This window comes from Mus caroli, unplaced genomic scaffold (assembly GCF_978045245.1).
Source record: "Mus caroli unplaced genomic scaffold, Mus_caroli_1 scaffold_7, whole genome shotgun sequence".
Lineage (NCBI taxonomy): Eukaryota > Metazoa > Chordata > Mammalia > Rodentia > Muridae > Mus > Mus caroli.
In genome coordinates this window covers 42,132,605-42,148,336 of record NW_028227262.1, presented here as the reverse complement: position 1 = coordinate 42,148,336, position 15,732 = coordinate 42,132,605, and the positions used below count along the sequence as shown (strand labels likewise).

Genomic DNA, 15,732 nt, shown 5'->3' with positions numbered 1-15,732 from the left:
TGGGAATGACAAGATTTTATCATACAACTGAAGGAATGATCAGTCAAGATACCAATAACTGTGGTGATTGGTCACACTTACGATGTCCTGGTTTGCACATTCATCTCATTTAAAACTTAAGTAAAAACTTGAGTAAGATTCTAGCATAGCCATCTGTCTACTGACTGAAGAGCCTTGTTTCTTCTCATCATCCTACAGAAGGTCATATAAGAAATTGCCTTTCCAGTTTTCAAATGCATTGCTCTGTCTCTCTATTTTCTTACAATGCCAGAGATTGAACTCAGGTCCCTGCACGTGTTAGGCAAGTGCTCTGCCACTGAAATATACACCCACCCTACTCAGCTTCTCTAGATTACCAGGGAACTTTGTGCCTAAGAGTGTTTAATCCTGAGCTTTTCTGATCAAGGAATTAATAGTCAAATTAAATATTTAGAGATTATCTAAACAGCCTTACAATACAGACCACACTGAAAATGGTTAAGAAGTAGTTTAGTTTTCAGGCACTTTGTGTATTCATACATTTACCATGTATTTATTTAACACTTCCTATGTGACAGCCATGCTTCTGTGTTCAGGAAGCAGAAAAATATTAATATTTTCTATGTTCTTTTAATTATTTCAGCATGTAACTTTCTTATATAGTCTCAGTTGCTAAGCCAGACAAGATTGTCTCATTCTTGACTTTTTCATCTGTCCTCTCTCATATCCAGTGCATTGTACAATTCTGACACATTTATCTCCAAACTATACCTCAGATACATTTCTGTCTTTAGCTATTCTCCTTAGCCCAGGTTACCACCACCATCCATAGGTGAAATTTCACAACTGTCTTCTGAGTAGATATGCATTCTCTAAACCTACTTTCTGGAATTTTCTTGTTTTCCAGAAAGCAGCCAATTAGTCTTCCTAGAATATCAGCTACAAACACCTAAGGGTTTGTCATTGTTCTAGAACAGCTGCTCTCAAGTTGAAGACTGTGACCCCTATAAGTGTTGCATATCAGATATCTTACATTCATAATTATAGAAAAATTACAATTATGAAGCAGCAATGAAATAAGTTTATAGTTGGGAGTCACCACAACATGAAGAACTATATTAAAGTGTCACAACATTAGGAAGGTTGAGAAAAACGTCTGAGAAATAAAATTCAGTCTTCTCTCTGTGCTCTCCACGATTGGCCCATAATCCTTAAACTCCTTAAACCATCTGTGCTCTTATTGCTAAGCTTCATCCACATTCATGTTCTTCTTAATCCCAGACCATATAAATTTTTCTTGGTATTCCCTCTATACCTCAGGACCTTAGAATGTGGGGACAACTCAGCCTCTACTATTCCTCTTTCTTTTTATTTTCTTTTTTTTCTTTTTAAATATTTTTTATTGCATATTTTCCTCAATTACATTTCCAATGCTATCCCAAAGTCCCCCATACCCTCCCCCCACCCCCTACCCACCCATTCCCACTTTTTGGCCCTGGTGTTCCCCTGTACTGGGGCATATAGAGTTTGCATGTCCAATGGGCCTCTCCCTCTTTCTAATCATTGCAGGACTGGCTTCTTATCATCCCAATGATAGCCCTATGCCATCTTCAGAGAGGATTTCCATAGCAACCCTTTCTACAGTAGATATTTAGTCCATAAAGCTTCTACTTTATCACAATATTTTTTATGTATTGATTTTATGTATTGTTTTACGTATTATTCTAAAAAATAAACTGAAACCTGCACGCACAGAATGCTCATGACAAGGTACCAGCTCTGTCTAAAGGCACAATGCCACCTTTCAGGAAACAAAGATGAAGAAAGAATTTTCTTCAGTGGCATTTTGTACAAGATTATTTTAAATCACAGCCCTTTGGGGGGGGTCTTTAATGCCAAAATATCTAACCAAGGAGATTACCTGCCTTGGTGTGTCAAGCCTTGGATGTAATGAAATATTGACTTGGATACAGAAAGATACAGATGAAGACAAACATGACAGAAACTTGCTGTCTTTGGAACTGGGAAACAAAATCATGAACACAGAAACTCTAGCATCATGCCATATATATCAAGCTGTCAGAATCCTTACCTTTTGCTTGGTTTTTAGATTTATTTCTAGATTTGTTGTTGAGTCTATCTCCATAGAAATGACCAATGCTTTGTATTAGAATATTTTATCACAGAATTAACAGGCTAAACACCTCATTCTTCAGCAATTAAGGCCCATTTCCCTCCTAATTTGCATGAGAGTTGCATGGTAAAAATTTATAATATCTTTCTCATTTAGACTGGAGTACATAAAATTGATATGAAGTTCCATTACTAAGCACAAAACAGGTTATTTAATTAGCTCCTGTCTGAAGGTGAGAGAAGACGTGAGATATAAATCAAAAGGATATTGCAAAATTAAGATGACAGCCTTAATAAAATCTATTCTGTGAGAGTAAAAATCTATGAAATTATCACTCTACAGGAACTGGTATTTAATGACAATGTTAGGCTGATATATGCAAGGAATGTAGAATTAGTATAGTCATTTCGATCACTGAAGCACACTCAAAACTTCACACCCTCTTTTCTGACTCGGAAATATAACAAGTAAGGCAGAGGCAACTCAAGCCTGAACTAAGCTAATTGCCACAACGGGTGCTTTGCATTGCTGTGAGCAGATGTAGCTTAATGACTAGATTTTCCTACTATTCAAGTCAGAGCTTTTGAGTTCCCAGAAGGCAATTTTAGACTCCCTGCTTCGAGTCTAAAAGGTCACCATAGTGTCATAAAAAGTGAACCAGGTGCTGACAGAATTCAGGTGTGATGTCCCACATTTATCTCATTGCGTTGACTCGTGCCCCTAGCTCATTATCCCACAGGCTTTTGCACTGGCCCTTCCTTTAACCTAGCACTTCACAGAGTGCATTCTTCTTGCTTACCTCACCCTTTGTCAATTTTTGACCAGGAAATAAGACAGGAAGACAGGATCAAACTCTCTGGGGGAGAATCAAGATCCACCAGTAACTGGCTATTTCACATGGAAATTTTAGTACAGAGTGCATATTGCTCTTTCAGAGGACCTGAATATGGATCCCAGAATCCATGTTGGGCAGCTCACAGCCACCTTTAACTTAGTTTCTGGGACCCCAACTCCCTCTTCTGACCTCTCGGTGTACCTGCACACATGAGCACATAACCACACAGAGATAAACAGCATTTAAAGATGTCAAATTTTATATCTTTGATTTGAGAGAAGGAGATTACTGAAGAGCTAAGAAATAAGTCAGGAAATATTGGAAATATTTCTAGCCTCTATACATCATGCTGTTTAACTGAGCTTCAGAAAAAGCTGTTCTAACTTCACTTTAGAGCCTCATACCTTCTTTTTCTCTTTCCTTAATATATATCCTTTTAATTTTGGATTTGATATTCTCCAAATAACCAAAGCTTGTTCTACAAGGAGTCTGACACATATATGATATATATACAAGTATATATCATATATTATACATGTACATAATATGCATATATGTGTGTATTATATATAAGATATACAACATATGTAACTCATATGTGTGTGTAATTGAAATTTAATAGACAAATATGATGGAATTGTATTTCAGAGTTTACAGTTATTTTCTACATAGTTTTGACCTGCTGTGAAAATAATATAAGTTGTAATTTGTCAATATGTGCCTATTGCTTAGGTATCAAAAAAGGAAAAGATTTTAATTAGGAAAAATAAATCTGAGTTAGTACCAGTACTAGTACATTGGTCTGTTGATGAATATTAGCCCTTAATGCTGGTCATTAATAACAATGAGCCCAGTGTATTATACACTTTCTGCACAGGTCTCAAAGATTAGTCCCAAATTTTTCATGAAAATTAACAGATGACTGTAAAACACATATTAGAAAAATAATAGAATTTGATGATAACCCAAATGGCTAGTTCCTATATCTTCAGTCGTTACCCTCCACTGTCCCTGAAATCACTCATGACAAAAAGAAAAAAAAAGAAAGAAAGAAAAAAAATCAACATAGAAAGATCATTTGAGAAATAAGGAAGTCCATAAGAATGTTGATGTATGTCACTCACATGACTTCATATGACCTGAAAGAGTACTTGTCTAGTGTGGCCTTTTGTCTATGTTCCTTGAGACTGACTAGAGATTGGCTTGCACATATTTTGTTTTGCTCACTAGAACCAAGACAACTGATGTGCAAAAGTAATTCAGCCTGCTTCTGTTTGATGTGCCTGTGTTTTACACACTTGTAGTTAAATATTTTTAACTGTTTTTCCCAATTAGACCTCTATGTGGAAAAATACCACAGCATAGGTAACAACAAATATAACTGTATTGGTTTTCAAATTCTTTTCTCTGTTTAATTCTCGTATTTATTTACATGTTAGGAAAGTAAATATCTACATATATGTCTTTATGTGAGATTTACTCTATCATAAAGTTAAAATATTTAAAGTGATTGCCTATGGCTTTCTCCTTGTAGGTTATTGAATTGCAAATTGTCAACGAAAAACCCCCGAAATTAAGATCAATACTAAATGAATTCAGTAGGGTGTGTGTGTGTGTGTGTGTGTGTGTGTGTGTGTAAAACAATAATAATTGAAGAGGAAGAAATCATTAATTTGAAAAGGAGTGGGCAGAATGTGAAATGTTAGAGAGGAAGAAGGGAAGCTGGAAATGGTGGAAATATAATAATCTTGTATGAAATTCTTGAAAAATAACAATTACACTTTTTAAAATATACTGAAAGTATATTTTTATGTTCTCAAAATGTAAGTAAAGTTCCTAACCATGTTTTCCTAATTCTTCACCTTTCCCCCTAATTTAATCTGTGAAAGCATTGATCAGGCTCAGTTTGAAGCGTTTAATGTTTTTGCCTTAAATCATGCTTTAACCTCATAGGCCAAAGACCTGCTGATGATGATCTCAGCATCTCCTTCGTTCAAAAAAATAAAAACCCCAGAGTGGACAAAAAAAATCAATGTGCTGAACATATGTAGGTCTGAAAGCCTACATATGAAGGGAGACGTGACAGAATTGTAGCGTACAGTAACGTATCTACCTCTAGTCAATGTGAGATGGTGGGCTCATTTCTCTGGTCCTAGATTTCTTCATTGTATGAATGAGAAATCTATATTAAATTATATCAAAGACTCTTTCTTGTTATTTAGATGAGTCTAGGAACAGCTTTTCAACTTTCTTCAGTCTTGGAATTTTCAAAGATCAGGTCATATAAAACATTACTCTACAGAGAAGACAAATGTTTTTCATTGGGTCAGAAGAACCCAATTTCTCTAAAATGCAAACCTTAGAAAACAGCAAAGTCTACTCATCGTCTGTACACAGGGGCTATGGTATGAGTATCCATCTCTATCAACATTAAAGTTTCTAGTACCACAAAAGACCACAGCCTATCCCATAGGTCCAAATTTAAAACAAAAGCATTTTTTTAAAGAAAAAAAGGAGAGGTTCTCTTGGATATTTATTGTTCTTTTATAATGTTTCCTCCATTCTGATCTTGCTAAAGCACACAGCAAGTGTTCCTAATGTTTCCCCAAACTGCATCAAAGTCATGGGGGCCCTAGCAACCACTATTTGTCTTTATGAGTAAATCAGCTTTATTTATGGGCCACTTAATTAACCTAGAGGTCGTAGGCTTTAAAAAGACATTAGAGTATTTCCTTTAGTGTGTACTTGACCTACTTAGAGACTTTTATTGATATTGCAGCATTTAGGCAACAAGCTATGCCCTCCATTTACATATAATTTTGTATTATTTAAGTACTTCTCCCCTAAATTCTTTGCTTTATTTAAGTCTCACTTTTAATTGCAACTTTGGTGCAGCTTTGTCACAGCAATCGTGTCTTGTTTTTAATTTTCTAACAACATCACAGTTGAGGATCTGTGGGCGTAAAACATGTTTGATGAGAACATCTAAATGACTAAAGGATGTGAGACATTTTTCTAAGCTGTCTTTGCTAATCTGATTTAATAGAGTCTTAATGGCTGTGGATATTCTGAAGGTTTGACAAGCTTAGGAACTTGGCAGTCAGCTTCAGACCTCTATTTCAGCCACTTCCATTTCAGGTCTATGGGGGCCAGAGGTCTTGGATGGTCATTTGGCTACTCAGATAGGAAGCATCTGCTTAGTGTTCATGGTGGCCAGTATACTAGGAAGTCAAAAGACCCAGTTTTCAGCCCATTGAAACATAACCTTAAGGAACTCCAGACTAACAAATGCTCTAGTTATATTGTTTATTGGGATTATAAAACTAGATTCTCAACAAAAGAATAACAGATGGAGAAACTAGGGATAAAATAAAGTACTAGAGGTGTACTGCCTAGAAATGTTGGCTTGAGCCAATTGCTTTATTTTTTTACTTATGTTCTTATTGGGCTGGGGATATATAGATTAGAGAACTTACAGGAGTCCCTTCTTTTACTTCATCCTGTCAGTCCAATGATCCAACTCAGTTAGTCAGGTTTGGCAGCAAGCCCTTTTTACCAGCTGTGCCATCTTGTTGGCCCCAAACTTTTAATCATGTATTGAACCACTAAACACTGAATGAGTAAACCCTTTGTAAGCTTGCCAGTAAGAATGTGGACATTTCTCTGTACTCAGAAATGATATAGTTAAGATGTCTAGATGGAGTGTGAAACAAGAGTGAGGCTCTATTTCATGATTCACATTCAGTGACATTCCAATGTCACAGAATGGAATTATGTATAGATTGACAGCTTGCATTGGAGGGATGCTTGCACAGTCTTGATAATCATCTTTCAGGAAGACTTGAACAACCTAAAATGAGAAAAGATTCCCCAGAAGAAGACACTCAGTGCTGCCAAACTCTTCAGGCAAGCCCTGCTTGTAGCCTGTTTCAATAGATAAAATTAAATTTTTCTGCATAAATAAGTTGGCTATTCTAGGATAATTTCTAGATTTTTCTATCATTCCTACTGTATTCTAAACAGTGTTTTGTTTTTGACCATGCTATCTAATTTGTTATTGCTTGTTAAAGAGTGCTTTTACTCTTAAAAGTTATTTCATATTTGCTAAGCTATTTGAATCCTCTTGTTCTAATAGTCTATTGATTACATTGTTCTTTCAAACATCACTATTGCCAATTTTTCTCAATGTTTAGGGTCAGCCCATTATGGCTTCTGGAACCACCACCCGTTTTTACTATTAAAGTTTTATTAGTACACACTCACCTGCCCATTGATAGACATTTCTCTATAGCTGTTTCCAAACTACACTGAGAAAGTTTAGACTTTCTGTCCACAAAATCCAAATGAATCCTATGCTCTCTGACCTTTCTTTAAAAAGTCTTGCTGACTTATGAGACTGTGATGCAATCATTAAATATCAAAAGACTGCCTATTAACAGCACCTCTACAGGTTTAAATTAGGGTTAGTACATGCAGAGGCAGAGAGAGAGAATTTACTAAACTCAATATGAAGATTTTATTATTTATGAGTATCTTTAAAAGAGACAATATTAGCTTTGCATAGCCTATAATCAATTTCACATACTGGACACAGCAAGTTACTTCATGCATTCAGGTAACCGGACACTCTTCTGGCAAAGCGGGAATTCATGCTTACTCAGTCTTTGTATGTACTGAGACAGCCTTCTAAAAATGTTCTTTCTCCATCTGAACTGTGGAAAAAGGAAGAAAGGAGGTATAGATGTTACTTAAGACAATGCATATATTTTCATTTTCTTGTTGATTTTTGAAACCATTCCAAAATCCTAATAGTAAAATATGATATGCTTCCTTAGCTCTCTCAAGCAGTGAGGAGATAGTTTTGTTTCATACTCAATGTAGTATGAATTATTCTGTTGGTTTGGGGGTAGTGATACTTGAGATGGTGTGGTGGTTAGTTTTTATCAACTTGACCCAAGCCAGAGTTACCTGGGGAAAAAAGGACGTAAGCTACAATACTGACTTCATCAGATTGGCCCATGGGCATTGGGGAGGGGTATTTTCTGGACTAAAGATTGATGTGGGAGGGGCCTAGACCACTGTGGATCATGCCTCCCCTGGACAGGTTGTTTGACATTGTATAAGAAAGCAGGCTGAGCAAGCCAGTAAGCAGTGTTCCTCATGGTTCTGGCCTCTGTTTCTGCTTGAGTGACAGCCCTGACGTCTCTCAATAGTAGACTGTGATGAGAATTTATTTTGTTTTGTTTTTGTTTTTGTTTTTGTTGTTGCTGTCCGAGTCACTTTTGATCTCAGGTTTTAAATCAACAACAGAAAGAAACCAGGACTGATCCTCAGACACTACATAAGATTTTCCTTCATACTAATATGCCCCACTACAGGGGAACGCCAGGGCCAAAAAAATGGGAATGGGTGGGTAGGGAAGTGGGGGACTTTTGGGATAGCATTGGAAATGTAATTGAGGAAAATACGTAATAAAAAATATTTTTAAAAAAAGAAAGTATAAAAGCATGGGTTTTTTTTAAAGGGCACAATGGCACACTTAGCCAAGGGAATTTGTATTGAATAATCAGATATTTCCAAATATTTTTCAGTTAATGGAATGCATACCATGTGACTTGTTTTTCAAGAAAGTCAATGTGGGAACATTTTCCAAAATAATTTTGGCAATTATTTTTTTTTCAGTAGAAAATCCCACTCAGTGGAAGTTAGTAAATGCTCGTTCCATCTGTGGTTTAATTTAGCAAGCACAGATCCCAGCTAAGGCAGGCGTTGGCAAAAATCTTTAGGCACACAGTTTTGCAAACTGGCTTCCTTCTGCCAGCACAGTGCTCTGCAAATTGTACTTAAACAATAGCAGCATGTGGTATGTTTCACTTTCATATTCTGTAAATTGTGATCTAGTTCCTTAAATCCTATCATCTTACAGACCTGGCATCAACCTTTACTAAGTGACTAGATTTTAAATGTGGGACAATCTCTACCCACAAGGTCATCAACAGAATTGTGGCTTTCAAATGGCCTTATCATTGGTAGAACTCCATTCCTAGTGTTCCCACCACAATTTGCTCAAGGGCCAGGTTTATTAATGTCAGGTGGGACATCTTTGTTTTGCTCATAATTAGCATAGGGGTGCTCTAAGTGTGCTCTTTAAGCCATCAGCAGCATCACCTGGGAGCAACTTGGAGCTGCAGATCGTCACGCTCCTGCTTTCGCTCTGCTCTGTAAATTAGAACCTCAGGCCCACGAGGTGATTTCAACCACAGGATGAATGGCTGTGATAAACACCCAGGAAGTTCAAGCCAGATATCCTCATGAAATCAACTTTTACTTACACAGTAAGCAATCCATTGTTGTTTAAGTATGCCATATCACCAGGCAACTTTGAGAAGACCGTAGTCTTATAAAAGTCATGAAAACAGGTATCAAGACAATGCTAATTGCAGTGAGCTCCAACCCCATTTGCCAGACACACCGAATAGTTTATGGCTGATGTTAATATCTATTAAGTCCTACTGTAAAATAGACAGAACCAAACCTTGCCTTTTGGGAAGGAGTTTCAAGTACTTAATGTAACTCTCATACATGCTATAGTGGGTCTCTAGTTCCAAAGAACTGAAAATATTGAAGGTGCATTCTCATGAGCCAAGACTTTTTCCAAACTCATATAAACATATAGAGGAAATTGTATATTTTTACACATGGACACAATGAGAAAGTCATATAATCCATATAGAAGAGAAGTGTGCTCAAAGAGACTGAAACACAAACCAAAGAACAAGCATGGGCTGGACCTAGGCCCCCTGCACACATATAACAGATGCTTAGTTCAGTCTTCATATGGGTCCCCCAAACTACAGTGGGAGATGTCCCTGACTCTGTTGCCTGCCTTTGGATCTCGATAGAGATCCCTAAATAGACCACCTTTGTCTGGCCACAGTAGAAAAAGATGCACCTAGTCCTGCAGTGACCTGATATGTCAGTGTGGGTGGATATCCAGGAGGAGTCTCCCCTTTCTCAGAAGAAAAGGGGAAGGAGGGAGAGGCTGTGTGAGGGGGCAGGTAGAGGGGAACTGCAATCAGGATGTAACGTGAATGAATGTAAAGTAAAATGAATGAATGAATGAATGAATAAACAAACAAACAGGAAAAAGGTGTGGCAGAGATGATGTTTCCTGATTAAGCAATGGTATATTTATTTATTTTGGTTATGTGGATATACCTAAACTTTCATCTCCCACCTTTTTGAGTATGGGAAATGGAATCACAAGTAATTTGATCAACACTCTTGCTCTGTAAACCACCAGACCATCTGTAGACCAATTAAGTTCAACCATTTCCAGGTGGTCAGAGAACTGGCCTAAAAAGATGTGTCTCTGTGTTAAGCAGCCTTTTGTTTTCCACAAACAGAAAGGCAACAGATTTGACATCTGATGTGAAAGCATAATGCCAAACTAGTTAGAATAGAAGAAATCGCCAAATAAAATACAGTTTATCAGATGTAGCCCAAATTAAATGGAGAACTTCGACAGGTGTACCCCAAAAATATCATTTGCAATATAGTTGAAGAAAAGTGCATCCCTTACTCATATGATGATAAAATGGGGTTACCCATTATATGCACTGACATTCCTCTAAGCAGCAATGAAAATCATGCTTATGTACTGTAACTACTGCTATGTATTCAGATCAACCTGTTTTTACTGATACTCTTTGTTCATAGTTACATAGCTGTAAATATGGATCACTCTATAAACCAAGAAACTACACCCATATGGCCAGAAAAACAAGCTATACAGTTCATGTCAGTAAAGGAAAACTACAAGGATATGTAGTAAATGATTCTGATGGCTGAAAACCAGCATGTGCCTCTATAGGCCATATTAAAAATGATTCCATGCCTCCCATCTCTTCCTCCTTGTCACACATCTCTGTTCATCTCACTTAATTCATGTTCATGCTACTGAGACAGTCTTTGTGAATGATTCAGAAAAAAAAATAAGATTTTCCTTCTTCCTCAAGATATAATTACAATGGAGGAGAAGCCTTACTAATAAGTAGGTATAATGATGATTAAAAACAACAAAAACAAACACACAAACCAAAAAACAATCTCACTGTTTTGGGGGTGCCATGGACTTTGAAAGATGTTTTAGGTCTGTAGTTATTTACCGAACACCTATTAAGAGACTGAGAATCTAAGGTAGGAATAAAAGGATAAAACGCACAGCTATATCACCTGGTGGTGTGTTTTCGCATCTGAGTCAGAGCTTCTGAATAACAAATGAGAGAGTCTTATATGGGGATAAGTAACAAGAAGGAAAGGAAATGCTGATAAAAATCAGTGGTAGGGACAGAGTTTACAACAGGAAGAAAAAAAACTACTTGGAGGCTGCATCATTTGAAGTAACACACACATCCACAAAGAGTCACATATATGAAAGTCATCGAGAACACAAGGCAGATGAATGTATGTCCACACAAGGCCTGTCACGGCTCCTTGAAGCATCACTGGCAATAGCTGATATGGCAGCTCCTCAAAGGCTCATCAGTCAGTGTAGCCATGTTGCCCCCACTTCTTCCCCCAGCCTGGTCCTCAAACTGCAGTCTTATGAAGAACTAAGGTCATTATAAATATAGATAATTGAAATAAGGTCATCTGGAATAGCATGTAGCCTTTATCCACAGAGAAATTGTAGTAAGAATTATAATTCCAACTAACCAAATAAAAGACACATAATTCTGGTATTTTATTTACAAATTGTCAGCATATATTGGGCAGGTTTTTGGAGCTATTCTAACTTACATGCTAGCCACATCTCCCTTGAGATTTGATGTTTTTCGTGGGTATGTGCTCATAGTCCATCTCTCTCATGGTGACCTTTTCCTCTCTCCATGACCCTTTTCCTTCTCCTGGTCTCTCTGAGATCCCTCGTGCAATCCTCAAGTACTTCCTTTCTCTCTCTACTGCCCAGTCACACACAGGCTTTGGCCTTTTATTGACTTGGGGAGCAAGGTTTACATAGCATCATTTGGTGTCCGTGACAATCTGCTAGTCCAGGGCAGCCAGATCTTGAAGGCCAGTACATTTGAATACATAGCAGCACCAGACCAACCTCAACAAGAAAAGAATCATTTGAAAACAGGTAGAGATTTGAATGACATAAATACACGCTGAAACCATTACAGATCGACAGTTACCTCCAGAACCTGGGGAGAAGCAGTCTTAGAGCTCAGACCTGTGTACACCTCCAGAACTATGGCAAAATGTCTTCCTTTCAGCTGCTTAGTTTGTAGGGGTTTTTTGTTATTGTTGTTATTATAGCACCATTGTGAAACTAATGCAAATTTTTTATCTTATGAATAAAATGTGGGATATACACACAGTGGCATCCTGTTTTGCAACAGATCAAATGAGACGTGGTAAGCTATAACACGGGCCTTGAAAACATGCCACATAAAAGAAGCCAGACAAGAAAGACACCACTTGGAGACTAGAGAGAGGGCAAATAGCTATGAATGCTGCCTGCACTTACAGAGGATTGAGACTCAGTTCCCAGAACCTGCATGGCAACTTACAACTGTCTGTAATTTCACTTCCAGGGTATCTAGTAGCCTCTTTTGACCTCCAAAGGAACCAGACATACATGTGGTGCACGCATGTACACGAAGTCAAACATTCTTACACATAAAATAAAAAGAAAAATATTTTCAAAAGCATGCACATATATGATTCCATTAATATGAACTGTCCAGGGGAGGTAAATGTACTGAAAGCAGGTGAGAGGTTGCTGCAGGCTTGACTGGGCAGGACTGCACACCAGCTGACTATTAACAGTGAATGGGCATCACAGATACTCTTTGGGTATTGCAAATGCTCAGAAACCAGATTATGGTGATGGTGACACATGTAAACAAACTTTATAAAAATTGTTAAACTGGGCCCTTAAAATTAGTGAATTGTTAATAAGCAAGTTGTGTCTAAAAATTGTTTCTTTTTTAAGTAATTTGGAAACAGTAAGAAAACGAAGCAGGGAAAAAAAAAGTCTTGATTCTTTCCAGTCACTTACAAAGTACAGTGGTCTAGATAACAGGCTATTCAGAGCAGGAGGAGTTTTATGTAACAGTTCTACAAGTGTGGACATCAAATCCACACTCTAATAGAATTTTTAGAATGGAGCAAAAGACATTTGAGGATCTGGATACTGAGTCTATATCTATTCTGATGTTCAGAGCAAGTTTATACGAGATAAACTTACTCCTCACTGCCATCTTCATAGAGTCATTAAAGAAACATGAGGTACATGCAGAAAATGGTAACACAGGGACAAAGCCAATCACTTCTAGGACATCCTTGCCCATTGTATTTATAATGGTCTTATTGTCTCATCTCCATCCAATGTGGTAGATTGCCATGCAAACTGTCTTGATTTCCTGGGAGGACAAAGACCGATTTCTCTCAAGGCAATATTCGTCAATTAACACCAATCTCCGAGTACACAGCCACATGCACGGCACTAAAAGGTGTGAACTTGCTCACTGCACTCCGAGTCATACTACTGATATTTATGGGATGATGATTCAACCGTGCAGACAGTTTGTTAGCAAGTTCAGCAGCTGCCTGTGAATGCTGTTGTTAGTATGCACCGCGTCATTACTCAGTCAGCTTTGTGCAAATGCTCAGAGGGAGGCAATCAAACGGAGGTGCAAGAGAAATTATGGCAGAGACTTGACAAAAAAAAAAAAAAAGAGAGAGAAATAGCGTTGTTTGTGAACAAGTCAGATGCGGCTTTGGTGTATTTTAATTTACTTTGACAGGTTTGTACCCTTCAGTGAAGACAGGACAAACTAAAAGGTAAACATGCACGCTTTTGAGTTTTAACCTTGACCATGAACTAGATCTTGGTGGGACTAAAAACAAAGTGTTAACCCCTTTGAGATTACAGCTCTGCTGTAGAAGCACAGATAGCTATTCCCTGCAGTTGTACCCTTTTGAGGGTTAATAGTTGCTTCTATCACTTGCTTTAAAAGACCCCTAACTGTGATCTCCCTGGTATGCAGAGAAGTATGTATTCAGCAAAGTCAAATTTAACCCATGAAGATGAGATAGCTCAACAAGTTAAAAGCACTTATTTTTGCAGAGGACCAACATTCATTTTCCAGAATGGAGTACTTGGTGGCTCATCTCCAACTGTAAGTGGAATTGCAGGGGATCTAGTGTCTTCTTATGACCTCTTTAGACACCAGTCACTTATGTGGTATTCATACATACATACACTCATACACATAAAATAAATAAGTCTGGAAAAGATTTAAAAAATAATAAAACAACAGGGGAAAATAATCTCAAATACCCTCCTAAAGCTAGGATTCCCTGTTAGTCTAGAAAAAAAAATAATAATAAAACCAAACAGCATCAGCAGAGCTGTACTCAAGTTCACCCTTCCACAGCAGACCTCATGGTGAACCTAGCAACACTGTAAAACTCTAACTGGGAGTGCTGAGTTGTTTCTTCATGGACTGATTAGGTCCTTGTGATGACTCTGTTTCTAAACCAGCACAGGAAAACTGTTTGCAAGATGAAGAAAATCAGCTCTCATTGTTACTGCACCTGTTCCCTGTTCCCATCCTGCCTTCTTGTTGTTACTCTTTTCTTCTGAAGCTTCGCATTTCTTTTTCCTCTGACTCAGGGAGGCCTAAAAGAGAGATGAACTGGAGACACAACTCACTTTGAAACAAACAAACAAACAAAAATATCTAGATAGCACCACAGAACCCCTTTCTCAGTACTGTTGAATAAATACCGATGGGAAGTGTCCAGGGATTAAAGAGAAATAAGCCTGATGGCAGCCTTAATGAGTCAAGAGTGGGTTGATAGGGAATAAATGAGATGTTTCTAGTTATTAAACAGTGATGCGGCCCGATGGGCCCGTCACTGTAATTGTCTTCGCAAGTCATCTCTCTAGATACGGGGGACTGTGACTACCAGGGTAACTACTACTCCAATGACAGCACCAGCACGTGTAAAAGCTGCCTCCTGTAGGTGCATATGACTTGTTATGGGGTGAGAATATAGGACATAGGCTTCTGATGCTATCTTAAATGTACTTATTCAGATTCATTCAGGTTGACCTTAGACAGAAATGAACACCATGGCCTTGGAATGGCTCTGAGAGATCACTATGTGGACACTATAAAGGATGCATTTTAAAAGTGATAGTTAAGTAGCTTAAAGCTCTGTGCTGTCTTTCCAAGGGGTGATATTCGTACTAACTAGGAACCTGTCAACTCATTTTCCTTCCCCAACTCCATAGTATGTCTGAGAAGCATGGAATGTAACCCTCTGAAGCTGGTGTCAATGCTGTGATATGAATTTTTCTCTCAAAGAAACTCGAGGAGGATTTGGGGGTTACAAGCTGTTAGAACAGAGCCTGTTTTAGATAATGGAATTAAGGGTGCACATAGGAGTATCTATATAGAAAGAAAACACTTATCTACATCTTGACAGAACCTCTGAGACCTGGTTTCTTTGTCTGTTCACAGGGGTGATGGGTGAATATGAGCCCAAAATAGAAGTACAGTTTCCAGAAACTGTCCCGGCTGAGAAAGGAACAACAGTCAAACTGGAATGCTTTGCCTTAGGAAAGTAAGTTCGAGCTGTTCCTCCTGCCCTCGGCTCTGGCAGGTAGAGAATTGTCTTTGGTGCTCACAGCTATGGCTTCTGAGCTGTCTGAAAATAAAATCATCTTTCTCTTTGTAATTCTGTATATGCATCTTTGATTCTTCCC

General features: G+C 37.9%; 1 protein-coding gene across 12 annotated transcripts in view; it reads left to right on the top strand.

Moving 5' to 3' along the window:
• The window catches only part of LOC110295865 (contactin-4), a 1,019,336-nt gene that overhangs the window by 801,253 nt on the left and 202,351 nt on the right, over nt 1-15,732 (top strand). For all 12 annotated transcript variants that reach the window (XM_029478665.2, XM_029478667.2, XM_085840201.1 and 9 more), the window contains one exon: nt 15,488-15,590. In XM_029478665.2, the coding sequence (XP_029334525.1) occupies nt 15,488-15,590 (103 nt within the window). The remainder of the gene's footprint in view (nt 1-15,487; nt 15,591-15,732) is intronic.